A 13,892-nucleotide genomic window follows, 5' to 3' on the forward strand; every position below is an offset into this window, starting at 1 on the left:
TTCACCACAAGGCTCTCCAGGAACAATCTCTTTAGCTGTGCATAGCAGAGACTCGGCCTGTCTGTCTCACGGGAATGCTGGACACAACACTCATGTATCCATGCACAGCAGTTCCTCGGATACTTAATGAAATTAATAAAACTTTTCAATAATTAAACCCAGAATTGTTGAGGTTTTGTTTTGCATGCTATTTTCCCGACTTTGCAACTGCACTTCAGATATTCAACTATGGTAAAGGGGTGGAGGTAGGGGGGGTAGAGGGGGGGGTGGGTGAAGAGGGGGATAGAGGGGTGGGTGAAGAGGGGGAGGGGTGGGGAGAGCGGGGAGGGGTGGGGAGAGGGAGCATGCAAAATGCAGGGACCAGACAGTTGCAATGCCTGAAGTACTGTGGAGAAGTAGAGAAAGCAACTAGATTGGGCAACCGCAGCTGGAGGGAATGGCTGAATGGAGAGGGCCGGAAGCGAGAGGCCGTAGAGAGCCGCGGGGAGCGAGCGTGCGAAGACCTTGGTGTCACCGGGTCCAGGGACTGGCCAGTAAGTCTTTTGCTGTTGTGTTTATGGTGCATGCACAGAAAAAGGCACTCCTCTTCCGTTCCGCTGCTCCCCCCCCCCCCCCACTCTCTCCCCTTCCTCCCTCTCCCTCCCTTCCTCCCTCTCCCCCCTCCCGCTCCCTCTTTCCCCCCCTCCCTCTCTCTCTTTCCCCCCCTCCCTCTCTCTCTTCCCCCCCTCTCTCTCTCCCCCCCTCCCTCTCTCCCTCCCCGCCCACCTCTCTCTCTTCCCCCCTCTCTCTCTTTCCCCCCCTCCCTCTCTCTCTTTCCCCCCCTCTCTCTCTCTTTCCCCCCTCTCTCTCTTCCCCCCCATCCCTCTCTCTCTTCCCCCCCCATCCCTCTCTCTCTTCCCCTCCCTCTCTCTTCCCCTCCCTCTCTCTCTTCTCCCCCCCTCCCTCTCTCTCTTCTCCTCCCCCCTCCCTCTCTCTCTTCCCCCCTCCCTCTCTTTCCCCCCCTCCCTCTCTCTTTCCCCCCTCTCTCTTTCCCCCCCTCCCTCTCTCTCTTTCCCCCCTCTCTCTTTCCCCCCTCTCCCGCTCTCTCTTCTCCCCCCTCCCTCTCTCCTCCCGCCCCTCCCTCTCTCTCTTCTCTCCCCCCTCCCTCTCTCTCTCCCCCCCTCCCTCTCTCTCTCCCCCCCCCTCCCTCTCTCCCCCCCTCCCTCTCTCCCCCCCTCTCTCTTTCCCCCCCTCCCTCTCTCTTTCCCCCCCTCTCTCTTTCCCCCCTCCCTCTCTCTCTTTCCCCCCCCTCTCTCTTCCCCCCCTTCTCTCTCTCTCTTCCCCCCCTCCCTCTCTTTCCCCCCCCTCTCTTTCCCCCTCCCGCTCTCTCTTCTCCCCCTCCCTCTCTCCTCCCGCCCTCCCTCTCTCTCTTCTCTCCCCCTCCCTCTCTCTCTCCCCCCCTCCCTCTCTCTCTCCCCCTCCCTCTCTCTCTCCCCCCCTCCCTCTCTCTCCCCCCCTCTCTCTTTCCCCCCTCTCTCTCTTTCCCCCCCTCCCTCTCTCTTTCCCCCCTCTCTCTTTCCCCCCCTCCCTCTCTCTCTTTCCCCCCCTCCCTCTCTCTCTTCCCCCCCTCTCTCTCTTCCCCCCCCTCACTCTCTTCCCCCCCATCCCTCTCTCTCTTCCACCCCCCCATCCCTCTCTCTCTTCCCCCCCATCCTTCTCTCTCTTCCCCCCCCATCCCTCTCTCTCTTCCCCCCCCCTCCCTCCCTCTCTCCCTCCCTCTCTCTCTTTCCCCCACCCGTCACCGCTACCGTTGGTCCCCCCGCGCTGCTCTCCCCGGCCCGCTCCACTCTCTCACTCCGGCCATTGTATTCTGCCACGTGTTTGTTAGGTTTCATCTCTGTGATTCTTTGAGCAGCGCCATCTTTAGTCCTGGCAGCTGCGACAGTCGCAAGCTGTGACTTTTTCGTGGCACATGCTGTATTTGCGCATGTGCCAAAACAGCGCCACCTACCGATTGCGTTGTCAACAATTGCGGTCTTATATAAATGAAAGACTTTCTTTTTTCACCTTCACACACTTGGCATTGCTGCAAGCCTCACACACACACCTCACAGCTTACACGCATTGCCAGCTACTCAAACATTACAGCCACATTAGCCAAACAGATTACATGACACTCATTGACGCACTTTCCTTTCTCTTGCAGGACAAGGGGACGCGCAACTGAAGACAGCAGCAGATAACCAGAGGGGACAGGCATATCCTGATCCCCATGGACAAGACAGTATTGGCCATTATTGTGACACCCATTGCTGAGGCCATGGCCAGCAGAGGGTTGAAACCATCAAAGATGACAGTATCCTCAGACCTAAGCTCTTTAACAGGAATGCTGAGGATGAAAATTTACCCCAATGGTTTCCAGGGAGTCACAAAGGCCATATCTGAATGAAATCATCGAGTTTCCCAATTATTCCAAGATAAAAAAAATTTGAACAGTTAGATCCTTGGAGAAATAGATTGCCTACTGGCAACACAGTTCACGGCATCACTACACGATCATACACCTGGTGCATAGTGATGCTCACAAGAGGCAAAAGCATCAGCAGGCAGATGTTTGCTGTATTCTGATAATGGTTTCCATATTTGGACTTTTCTTATAATATGCTCCGGAGAGAGTCAGCTTTAGTAGTGGTGTACTTTATGATGCATAATGCAGTCATTGAAAAAGGGGTGTGCATTTGTGAAATTTAAGCAGCAACAATAGGAAAGGAAGAAAAGGGGGAGGAGTGGCAGCATTGATTAAGGAGAGCATCACAGCGCTGAAGAGAGAGGATATCCCAGAGGGGTTGAGGACAAAATCTATTTGGCTAGAGCTAAGGAACAAAAAGATGCAATCACATTGCTTGGTGTGGTCTACAGGCCACCAACTAGGGAAAGGATGTAGAGCAACAAATTTGCAAGGAAATTACAGAGCAAGAATTATAGAGCAGTTATAATGGGGGACTTTAATTATCTAAATATAGACTGGGATAGTGGTAGTGTAAAGAACAGAGTGGGGCAAGAGTTCCTAGAGTGTGTTCAGGAAAATTTTCTACACCAGTATGTTTCCAGTCCAATGAGAGGAGTAGCACTGCTGGACCTGATTCTTGGGAATGAGATGGGCCAAGTGGATCAAATATCAGTAGGAGAACATTTAGGGGACAGTGATCATTGTTTCATAAGGTTTAGGTTGGCTATGGAAAAGGACAATGAAAAATCTAGAGTAAGAATAATTAACTAGGGGAAAGTGAACTTCAATGGGGTAAGAATGGATCTGGGCCAAATAAAATGGAATCAAAGGTTGGCAGGAAAAATGGTAGCTGAACAATGGGCTACCTTCATTGAAGAGATAGGTCGTGCTCAGTCAAGGGGACAGGTAGGGCAAACAAATGCAGAGCCCTCTGGATGACAAAAGAGATAGAGATTAAGATGAAGAAGGAAAAGTGTGTTCATGACAGATGTCAGGTGGATAATACAATGGAGAACCAGGCTGAATATAGAAGGTTCAGAGGGGAATTGAAAAAGCAAATAAAAGAAGTAAAGAGGGAGTATGAAAAGAGACTGGCAGCTAACATAAAAGGGAATCCTAAAGTCTTCTACAGGTATATAAATAGTAAAGGGAGGTAAAAGGAGGAGTAGGACCGATTGGAGGCCAAAAAGGGGATTTACACATGGAGGCAGAGGTATTAAATGAATATTTTGCATCTGTCTTTATCAAAGAAGAAGATGCTACCCAGGCTACAGTGAAAGAGGAGGTAATTAATACACTGGAAGGATTTAAAATTGATAAGAAGGAGGTATTGGATAGGTTGTAACATCGATAGGGCACTAGAACCAGATGAGATGCATCCAACGATACTGAGGGAAGTGAGGGTGGAAATCGCAGAGGCACTGGCCATAATTTTTCAGTCTTCCTTAGACTCAGGGGTGGTGCCAGAGGACTGGAGAATTGCAAATGTTGCACCCTTGTTCAAAAAAGGGTGTAAAGATAAGCCCAGCAACTCCAGGCCGTCAGTTTAACTTCGGTGGTGGGGAAACTTCTAGATTGAATAATTTGGGACAAAATCACATGGACAAATGCGGGTTAATTAAGGAAAGCCAGCATGGATTTGTTAAGGGAAAATCATGTTTAACTAACTTGCTGGAGTTTTCTGAAGAGGTAACTGAGAGGGATGATGAGGGCAATGCTGTTGATATGGTGTACATGGACTTCCAAAAGACATTTGATACAGTGCCACACAACAGACTTGTGAGCAAAGTTATAACTCATAGAATAAAAGGACAGTAGCAACATGGATACAAAATTGGCTATGTGACAGGGAACGGCGAGTGGTGATTAATGGATGTTTTTCAGGCTGGAGGAAGGTTTGTAGTGGAGTTCCCCAGGGGTCAGTGTTGGGACCCTTGCTCTTCCTGATATATATTGACATAGACCTTGGTGTACAGGGTACAATTTCAAAATTTGTGGATGATACGAAACTTGGAAGTATTATGCACTGTGAGCAGAATAGTCAAGAGGACATAGACAAGTTGGTGCAATGTACAGACAAGTGGCAGACGAAGTTCAACATGGAGAAATGTGAAGTGATTCATTTTGGTAGGAAGAACATGGAGAGACAATATAAAATAAAGGGTACAATTCTAAAGGGGGCACAGGAGCAGAGGGACCTGGGTGTGTATGTGAATAAGTCATTGAAGGTGGCAGGATAGGTTGAGAGAGCGGTTCATAAAGTATATAGCATCCTCGGCTTTATTAATAGAGGTACAGAGTACAAGAGCAAGGAGATAATGTTGAATTTGTATAAGGCCTCAGCTGGAGTACTGCATCCAGTTCTGGGCACCACACTTTAGGAAAGATGTGAAGGCATTGGGGGAGTGCAGAAAATATTCATGAGAATGGTTCCAGGGATGAGGAACTTCAGTTATGAAGATAGATTGGAGAAGTTGGGACTGTTTTCTTTGGAGAAGAGAAGGCTGAGAGGTGATTTGGTAGAAGTATTCAAAATCATGAGCAGTCTACTCAGAGTAGATAAAGAGAAACTGTTCCTGCTTGTGAAAGGATCAAGAACGAGAAGGCACAGATTTGATGTAACTGGCAAAAGAAGCAAAAGTGGCATGAGCAAAAACTTTTTCACGCAGCGAATGGTTAAGGTCTGGAATGCACTGCCTGAGGTGTGGTGCAGGCAGGTACAATTGAGGCATTTGAAAGAGAATTAGACTTATCTGAAAAGGAAGAATGTACAGGGTTATGGGGAGAAGGTGGGGGAATGGCACTGGGTAAATGGCTAATTCGGAGAGTTGGTGCAGACACAATGGGCTGAATGGCCTCTTTCTGTGCTGTAACAGCTTTGTGATTCTATGAACTGGCCATAATACAGGAAAAGAAGCAGGAGGTGGTTAATGAAATAGAACAGATAAAAGGTCAGGAACCACTTGGGTCTGATTTGGACAGCTCTGGCATTAACTTATATTTTTAATAAACCACCATTCTTCAATATTGCTTTTCATCTGAAAATCAAAAGTAAATAGAGAATGTAAAGTTTCAGGTGATGCATTATATCTTTATTGAAAAAATAATAATGAAGGTGTAGCATGGGTCACAATGTGCTACTATGCCTTATCCTTGTGGTATACATAATACTGGAATGAAAAGGTAAGGAGATTTTCCACATCCTCTGCCGTGGATGTGCTTGTGATTCAATTGTAGGAATGCTAACATGTGGCAAATCTAGACAGGCCTGCCTGTGTGCCAGGAATAGCCTGTTCTGTTTCATCTGCAGAGATTAGTTTGCTTTTGAGGTTCATTTCGATATTTGTCCAGAAGGTTGGGCAGGTGAAGGACTGCTCGTGACTTGTGATCTACCTGCCTATTGCTGTGCTTCTGTGCGATTGCTGGAGGTAGGGTCCTTCCGTCAACCGCAACTTTTTCTGAACATAAAATATTCTGCCAGCATGAGATTACTGAACATGGTTCTCCGGAACAAAAACAAGAAATGCTGGAATCACTCAGCAGGTCTGGCAGCATCTGTGGAAAGAGAAGCAGAGTTAACGTTTCGGGTCAGTGACCCTTCTTCGGAACCTGTCTCAAGGCACATTGAAACTGGCCATTACCACGTGATCGCCCTCAGTACTTCAATTTCAGATATGCTCCAATTGCTCTGCCTCTCTGTGTGCCTGAGGTGTTTCCTGCTGATGCTGCAAACTATTTAACTCTACCTTCATGACAGTGTTCATGAGAGATATAGCAAATTCGGTTTACAGTGAGCTCTATGAGGAGGAGGAAAGCGGACTTGTGCAAGCCCTTAATGAGGTTTCTTTTTTATAAGTGGTCCTGTGAGATTAGAATCACAAAGTGACTCATCAGGCCCTATGACAATGCAAGCTTCTGTTAAGCTCCAACAACTCTTACTTCAGCCTCCACCTCTGTCACTTCTACACATGTGACTCACCCAGTAGTTACTCTTCCAAATCAGTGAAACTGGCCAGAGGGCCAGTCTCTGTGTTGTCACCTGCTTCCAGTAGCAGTATGCAAAGTGTGCTGCAGTATGGTTTACTGACAATTCCCGGTTTACTAGCTGGTTACGCATGTCTTTAACAAGGAGAAAACATTGGATTTTTAGGTCTCGCTGGGGACGGGAACACAGGCAGGCAGTTGATGAAAATACCTGGGCCAGCTGCCGTGGCACTGGCAAGTTTCACCAGGCGGGCGGGGGAGGGCAGCCCTGAGAACTTGCCCGATCCTTTAGTAAGTGTAATTCAAGTCAAAGAGTTTATTGAGTGCTCAATGAGAACCATGTTGAGATTTTGGTGGTATTCACGGGCTGGTCCAAGGGCAGACCAGGTGAATGGAGGTGGATACATAGCATGGAGCCAGTCATGGCTGCCCCAACAAATTAGGTGGACGCATAAAAGGGTGAATGGCTCAGAAGTGACTTGGCCATTGACACAAAGATGCCAGGCTGCAGTGAGTAAACGCTCGGGCAGTGCAAGGACTCATCACCCTGCTGGCATTGAGGGGCCGAAGCAGAGGGGCAAGGCTTCCAAACACAATTGGGAGGCCACCTGAGCACAAGGAAGGCAGCAGCTGGCAATGGGAGCACGACTCTCAGATTTTGGGTCCAGTGGTGATGAGGAATAACATCCTTCTCAGGAAGGGCAGAGCCTAGTGCATCAGGAGGGCAGAGGAGAGGGACGAGAGGCCAGAAGGACATGGAAGCCATACCCTCAGCCTTGGCTGTACCGTTGAAGATGGAGCTACCTTGATATCACTAAGAACCACTGCTGCAGTAGACTGCAACTCGAAAGACAGAGATGGTCACAGAGATCTGTGCTCTCGTCGCAGAAGACTTCACACCTCACAACACTGCTCGCTCGCTCGCTCTGTGAGTAGCTGTCAAAGTCACTGTAGCCTCAAACTTCTCCGCATTTGGCCATTTCCTCACAAATGCCAGCACACCCCTGCATCTTGCAGGTCACTGATGCCCTTTCTGCAAGAGTTGACCGATGGGGCCTCGCAGGTACAAAGGGTTTTGCCTCCATCGCTGGATACCCCCAGGTGCAGGGCATCATCGACTGCACCCATGTGGCCACCAAGGCACCGATTGAGCACCCAGGAGAATCATCAACAGGAAGGGCTTCCACGCCCTCGACATTCAACTGGTCTGTAACCACAACAATAGCTTCCTGCATGGGTGCACTCACTTTCCTAGCAGCTGTCATGATTCATTCATCCTCTGGCAGTCCAGGGTATCGCAGCTTTTCATTCCACCCCCAAACTACGAGGATGCATTCTAGGGAACAAAATTATCCCTACGAGAACCCAAGACAAAGGCACGGAGGTGCTACAACTGATGCCATCCACTCAAGAGGACCATGATTGAGTAGGCCATCAGGCTTCTGAACATACGGTTCCAGTGCCTGGGCCTGTCAGGTGGCGCCCTGCAGTACACTCCTGCAAAGGTCTTGTGTCTGATGGTGCTCTGCTGTGCTCTCCATAACATAGCCCTCCAGAGAGGTGTGAACCTTGAAGATGGTGAAGTGCTGGAAGGACACAGCTCATTGGAGGAAGAAGAGGAGGAGCAGCAGGAGGTGGAGGAGGAGGGGAAGAGGAGGCAGAGGGGAGGATGCAGAACACCAAGATGATAGGGCTGTACAGAGACATGGCCGGACCCAGGGTGGGACTCGAGGGTCTTGTCACGATGCCATTAACATCAAGGATCTTCTGATTCAGGCTCATTTCAGCTGAGCCCCTCTGACCCAGGAGGAACGGCAAGGTCAGGAACTCACTTTGAGCTGCCTATGAGAACACTTCCACTGAAGACACAGCCTAGAACAGCTCAACTCCTACCGCCAATAAAGAATACACATCTGCCCAGTGGTTTCACTATCACCGTTCATGGACCCTTGCTCCCCTTCACCAGTTCATCCGTCTTTTCTTGTCCTGCCATTAATAAAAAGGAAGCTCATACATCTGGATTCAAGTGTCAGTTTTTACATGGTGCTCAAAAAGACACAGTTACAGGTGTTAGACACCTCAGTGACCCACTCAGTGCTTTGCCTGATGTGGTGGCCTCTGCTCTCAGCCACTTCTACGCGGTGCTCTCCTTGCGGCCTCAGAGGAGGTGGAGGCAGCCTGCTCACTTATCTCTGCTTGCAGCTGAGTTGCATGTGGCAGTCGACCTCTTCTTGGAGGTGCCAGTGCACCTCCAGAGGTTGCTACACCTGCATTATTGCAGGGGCAGCCTCCGTCACTGGGCCTTGCTGCCTAAATGCTCCCGTGAGGGGTGGCTCCCTCATCCTCCTTGGTGACTGCCTCAGCCCTTGGCTGCCATTCCAGATGGCTGGAGGGGAGCACCAGTTGGGGTGCAATTGGCATCCCCTCCAGACATCCCTGTGCCATAAGCGCCACTGACCGGTCAAGGCTACATAGTGTGGCATGCATCCTGTGAACGTCTGTGCACAGTTCCTGCAGGACCTCCACATGCTGCTGTGTATGGCTCTCCCTGAGGTCGGCCACTTTCTCAATGGAGGAGCTCATGCGCTCACAGCGCTGAGCCATTGTGGCACACAGGAGCTGAATGGACTCCTCCATTCTCAGCTTATGACCCTGCACTGCCTCAGGGAACTCTGACATGTGGGAGCGCATCTGCTGTTGCTGATCTAAGTACAGCCTCCTTTCCGGTGACTCCCAGCAGAGCAGTGCTGTGGCTGTCCTCCATCCTCCGAGGGGGACTGCCCACAGCTGCCTCTGCCTCTGTCACCTCCTCCTGCAGACTTGTGATGTGCTCATCACCCAGTGCCACGCTATCTATCCGTGCACAAGGACTCACCGAGGTGAGTGGAGGATGCACGTGTAAGGTGTGACGGTGCTTGCTTTGAGGTTTGCTCTGGCAGCACTTGGCCCGGTGATGGTCAGAGAGTCAGTCTTTGTGCCTCGACATCAGAACCTGCGGGAGATACAAGAAATCATAAGAACCAGCCTTTGCGAGCAGAAGCCTCTGCATGGGCTGAAGCTTCCGAATGCAGCTGTCACTGGGATGCTGCCAGACAGGCTGGACTACAATACACCCCCTAAACCTAAGCATTCCAGTTTCTATTCACCCTCTCCACCAGGGATGCCAACTCGTCTTCCCCGACCTGTTCGTGGTCAGCAACCCTGTCATTGGCTCTCTCCTGTCCCATGTTTATGCCAGCAAGTAAATCTCTAAAATATGGGTTTAAATGGAGTCTGCTCTCTTTCAGTCCCGCCTCCATTCCCACCTCCGTGGCCACCCAACCCTCCCTCTAGCCAAATAGTTTCCCAGCCATGGAAGTAAAATCCTGCCCATTGTAATTTGAATCAATACACGTTTCGTTACATGATGTGGCCATTGTTTTACATCTGCTGAAACACATTTACACAGAGATGATACGCAATTATAAAATAATTATATACAAACCCGGGGCACATTCCTGTTTTTCAGTTTGGTCATCAGCCTTGCCATGCACTATTTCTCTGATTTTTTTATTCAATAAATAAACTTGATTCATAAAATTTGTAAATATTATTACATAACAGTTTAAATTTGACATTAAATAAAGTGCAATATAGATCAGTTTCTTTCATTACAGTATGTGGCACTCTGAGGTGCGTTACTAAACTTACAATTACAGGTTATATTTACAATATACATTTCCTACATTCTCTAGTGTCTAAGCCTGAGGGGTTCTATATGGTTTCCAGCCCCTCGGTATACCATGGCGGGAGGGACTTAGACAGTGGCCTTTCTCGATTGAAACTTTGCGGTGGCTGCAACAAGCTTTAGTGCATTCCTCAGCAAATAGTCCTAGACCTTGGAATGTCGTCATAGACAGCTCTTTGCACTGGAAGACCAGCAAATTTCGGGTAGACCAAAGAGTGTCTTTCTCCGAGTTTATTGTCCTGCAGCAGCAGTTGATGTTTGTCTTGGTGTGCGTCCTTGGGAACAGCCAGTAGATCGCAGAGTCCTGCGTTACAGAGCTGCTCGAGATGAACCTCAATAAAAACCACTGCATCTCTTTCCAGACCTCCTTTGCAAAGGCACATTCGAGAATAAGTTGGGTGATGGTCTCTTCCCCATCACAGCCACTTCAAGGGCAGTGTGCGGTGGCGGCGAGACCCCAGACATGCATGAAGGATCTGAAGGGGAGGGCCCTTCTCGCCACCAGCCAATCTCTGTCTTGGTACTTGTTTGAAAGTTCATTCAGCTGAAGTTACCAGAAGAGTGGTTCCACTCATTTTAATGAGAATCAACTTCAGATCAGTTTGGGAGACAATCAGGAGCCTCCTGATGCCTGGGAAACCTAGGTCCAGCTGATTGTGGGGCAAAACCGACCAGTAGCACGTTTTCCCTAGTTATGCAGCACAGGTTAGTTTCCAGCCCATTTGAATTTTTGACTCCATTAAAATAAATAGAGGAACCCAGAGCCAGAGCTGCATTTCCCCATGCCATGACATCACTAGATTGACTCTTGGAGGGATGAAGACCCAATACAGCAGATACCATTTGAAGATTCAAGATAACAGATGCACATATTTATATTTCATTTCCAAAAACAATGCAGAAGTGCTTTCAACAGAAAATACTCTTAGATTTTCCTTCCTTTTTTACACCTATATATAAAACACACCATAGGTCACTGAAATACAACTTCATATAAATCTGCAGCTATTTTTGTAGTTACCATAATGTGAACTTTCCTCAAACTAATTTGATTTGAAAATTTATGAAACCGTATCGATTTCACATCTATGTTAAAATGATAAAATAGATTCACTACAATTTCATTATAATTTGGGTTTTGTGTGAATATTTTTAAGCAATTGACAGAATTTTATGGGCATAAGCAGGAAAAAGGAATGCTGAACTGACATGTTAAATATCAGTGGTCCTCTCACACACAAAACAAATAAATGATACCCCCTTACCTGTGACATCGGCCACCATTAACCCTTCTGCCTTGATGATCTTTACCTGGATGAATCCTATGTCTCTCAGATTGTGGAAGGATTTTAACAATGACTGAAAATGTAACAGATATTGAAAAATCAGTTTTTTTGCCTCTAGAATGGAGGGCTTCATGCTCCCTACACTCTGCGTCTTATGTTATTTCTATGCCACAATTTAACCAACATGCCAAAGTCAATGGTTTTTACAGTTCATTCCCAATTATTTCAAATATTTAATATGTTTCCTTACCAGAATAGGTATAGGAAGTCATATGGTTATACTCACATAGTTCGCTACATTAGATAACACAAGATACAAATAAAATGTGCTGATGAAGCGTTATTGACCTGAAATATTAACTCTTTTTCTTTCTCCACAGATGACACCAGACCTGCTGAGTGTTTCCAGCATTTTCTGTTTTACTTTCAGATTTCCATTATCCACAGTGCTCTTGCACAAGTAAAACCTCAATGCACAACATTTATAGAGTCTGTTTTAAGACAATCTTATTCAGTTTTCTACTAATAGTGTATTATTTATGGTGCTAGTTGATTGAGCATTTAATATTTTTCATACAGATAAATGGTAAAACTATTCCAACTAAGCATTGGCAACTGTACCCTTTAGAACTAAATTTCTGTACTATTTACCCATAAGAGAAACCCTTGTGGAATGCAAAGACACAGTGGCTGTGATTTTTCACAATTTGCAAGCAGTGCTTGCTCAACGTATCACAGTTACAACCACAATCTAGCCACGGTGGAATGGTTTTCTCCTCCCCTTCCCAGCATGATGGGTAAAAAGCTACTACCAGAATTTGGTTAAGGGGATAATTCTGTATATAGCATGACGGGTCACTGGTTCCAGTGAGTGGTTGCCCTACTTTTTTAGCATTGATGATAAAGATAAGTCTAAAGCAAAGCTTCCTGCTCTAGTGACACATTTACCAAATTTAATCTGGAAAGTCAGAGTTGTATAAAATAGCCTTGAATTTCAAATGATACAAGAAGAGCTCTTTGAGTGCATCATGCTTCTGAAAATATGCCCACAGGCCCTAACAGGTGCACAAAGATGGTCAAATCTACCAAGGAAATTTAAGTAACTCATATCTAGCAATTGAATACAGTATTTTAGCACTCTTGATGGAGCTAATCATATTGGCATAACTTAGAACAGCACAGGGTGATGGTGGGGAGCATCAATGGCCATTATCTCTGTGTCCGCTTACAATGCTAACTCCACTTAAAAACTACCTTATTCATTGAGTACTGCAGGAATTCCCATTTATATTCTTCTGGGGGTCCATTAAGCCCATTGAGTCCAAACGAGTCAGACCGAGGCCCACAGTCATTCCCCATTACAGTGTCATGGTGCAATTATTAATGAGGTCATTAAACACAATTCAGTACACAGTGCAACAATAGAAACAGAACTTAAAAACTACTGGTGTTCATCTCATGTAACTGTGTAAATTGTACATGTAAATATTAAGAAAGTGTGATATTAATTCTCTCAAAGGTTATATCTTTCAAGCCCTATTAAACATTTTAGATGTCCATAAAAAGTTCAGACCATGACCCAAGTTGTTTGTTAAATGGAATGAAGCAAAGAAAACAATCAAAGAAAAAAAACAGGCCCTGAGTTCCATAACAGCATTTTGCTGAACAGAGGAAGAACTTCATTAGTCTCTGCTCCATTAAGCTGAACTTATAAATGAAAAATAAAGGGAAAAATTAGGTCTAATCAACATACCTGATCATTCTCATCACTTTAAAGATTTTAGTTTTAAGGCTTTCTGCAAGTATACTTGATTGAAGCAATCTAACAATAGCATTGAACTTCATTATATGAGAATAATTATGTTTAGTATAACTGGAAACCATGTGAATTTAACTCTAGTTCGCTTAATTCCCAACAAAACATAAATCAATGTTCAGAATTCATCCATTGAGCAGCTGAACCACACGGACCAGGAAGATCCCAAGTTCAGCGAAGTTTATGCTACATTAACTGATCTCAGCAGGGACAGCAGTAGGAGTGATGTAATAGGTTCCAAAGCTGCATTAAAGAGCGGAGAAAGTAAAAATGATCAGGACTCCCACTTCTGATTGCTTTTTAGCAACATTCACTAGAAGTGCAGGTGAATGGACATCAGGCGAGGACAGCATAATTATTATTGCTTTTAATGAACTTGTCTCATAGGCAATGTTGCTAGGCCATTATATACAAATCAATACAGCAGACATTCTCCTTCTTATATTAGCACATTAATCTGCCAATTGTTTAAATAAATAGGCTAGCTTAACCTTTCATATTTCACTAACATCCAAACCCTTGGCAATGTGAAGATCATACCTACTTTCTTAAACTACAGGGCCTTAATATTACAAATATAACACATACTTT

At 46.4% G+C, this 13,892-nt stretch overlaps 1 protein-coding gene across 6 annotated transcripts in view; it reads right to left on the reverse strand.

Annotated features, from left to right (window-relative positions):
• The window catches only part of LOC137369088 (multiple C2 and transmembrane domain-containing protein 1-like), an 834,541-nt gene that overhangs the window by 350,841 nt on the left and 469,808 nt on the right, over window positions 1-13,892 (reverse strand). For all 6 annotated transcript variants that reach the window (XM_068029709.1, XM_068029710.1, XM_068029712.1 and 3 more), the window contains one exon: window positions 11,465-11,558. In XM_068029709.1, coding sequence (XP_067885810.1) covers window positions 11,465-11,558 — 94 coding nt within the window. The remainder of the gene's footprint in view (window positions 1-11,464; window positions 11,559-13,892) is intronic.

The sequence above is a fragment of the Heterodontus francisci genome, chromosome 4 (assembly GCF_036365525.1).
Source record: "Heterodontus francisci isolate sHetFra1 chromosome 4, sHetFra1.hap1, whole genome shotgun sequence".
NCBI classification, from domain to species: domain Eukaryota; kingdom Metazoa; phylum Chordata; class Chondrichthyes; order Heterodontiformes; family Heterodontidae; genus Heterodontus; species Heterodontus francisci.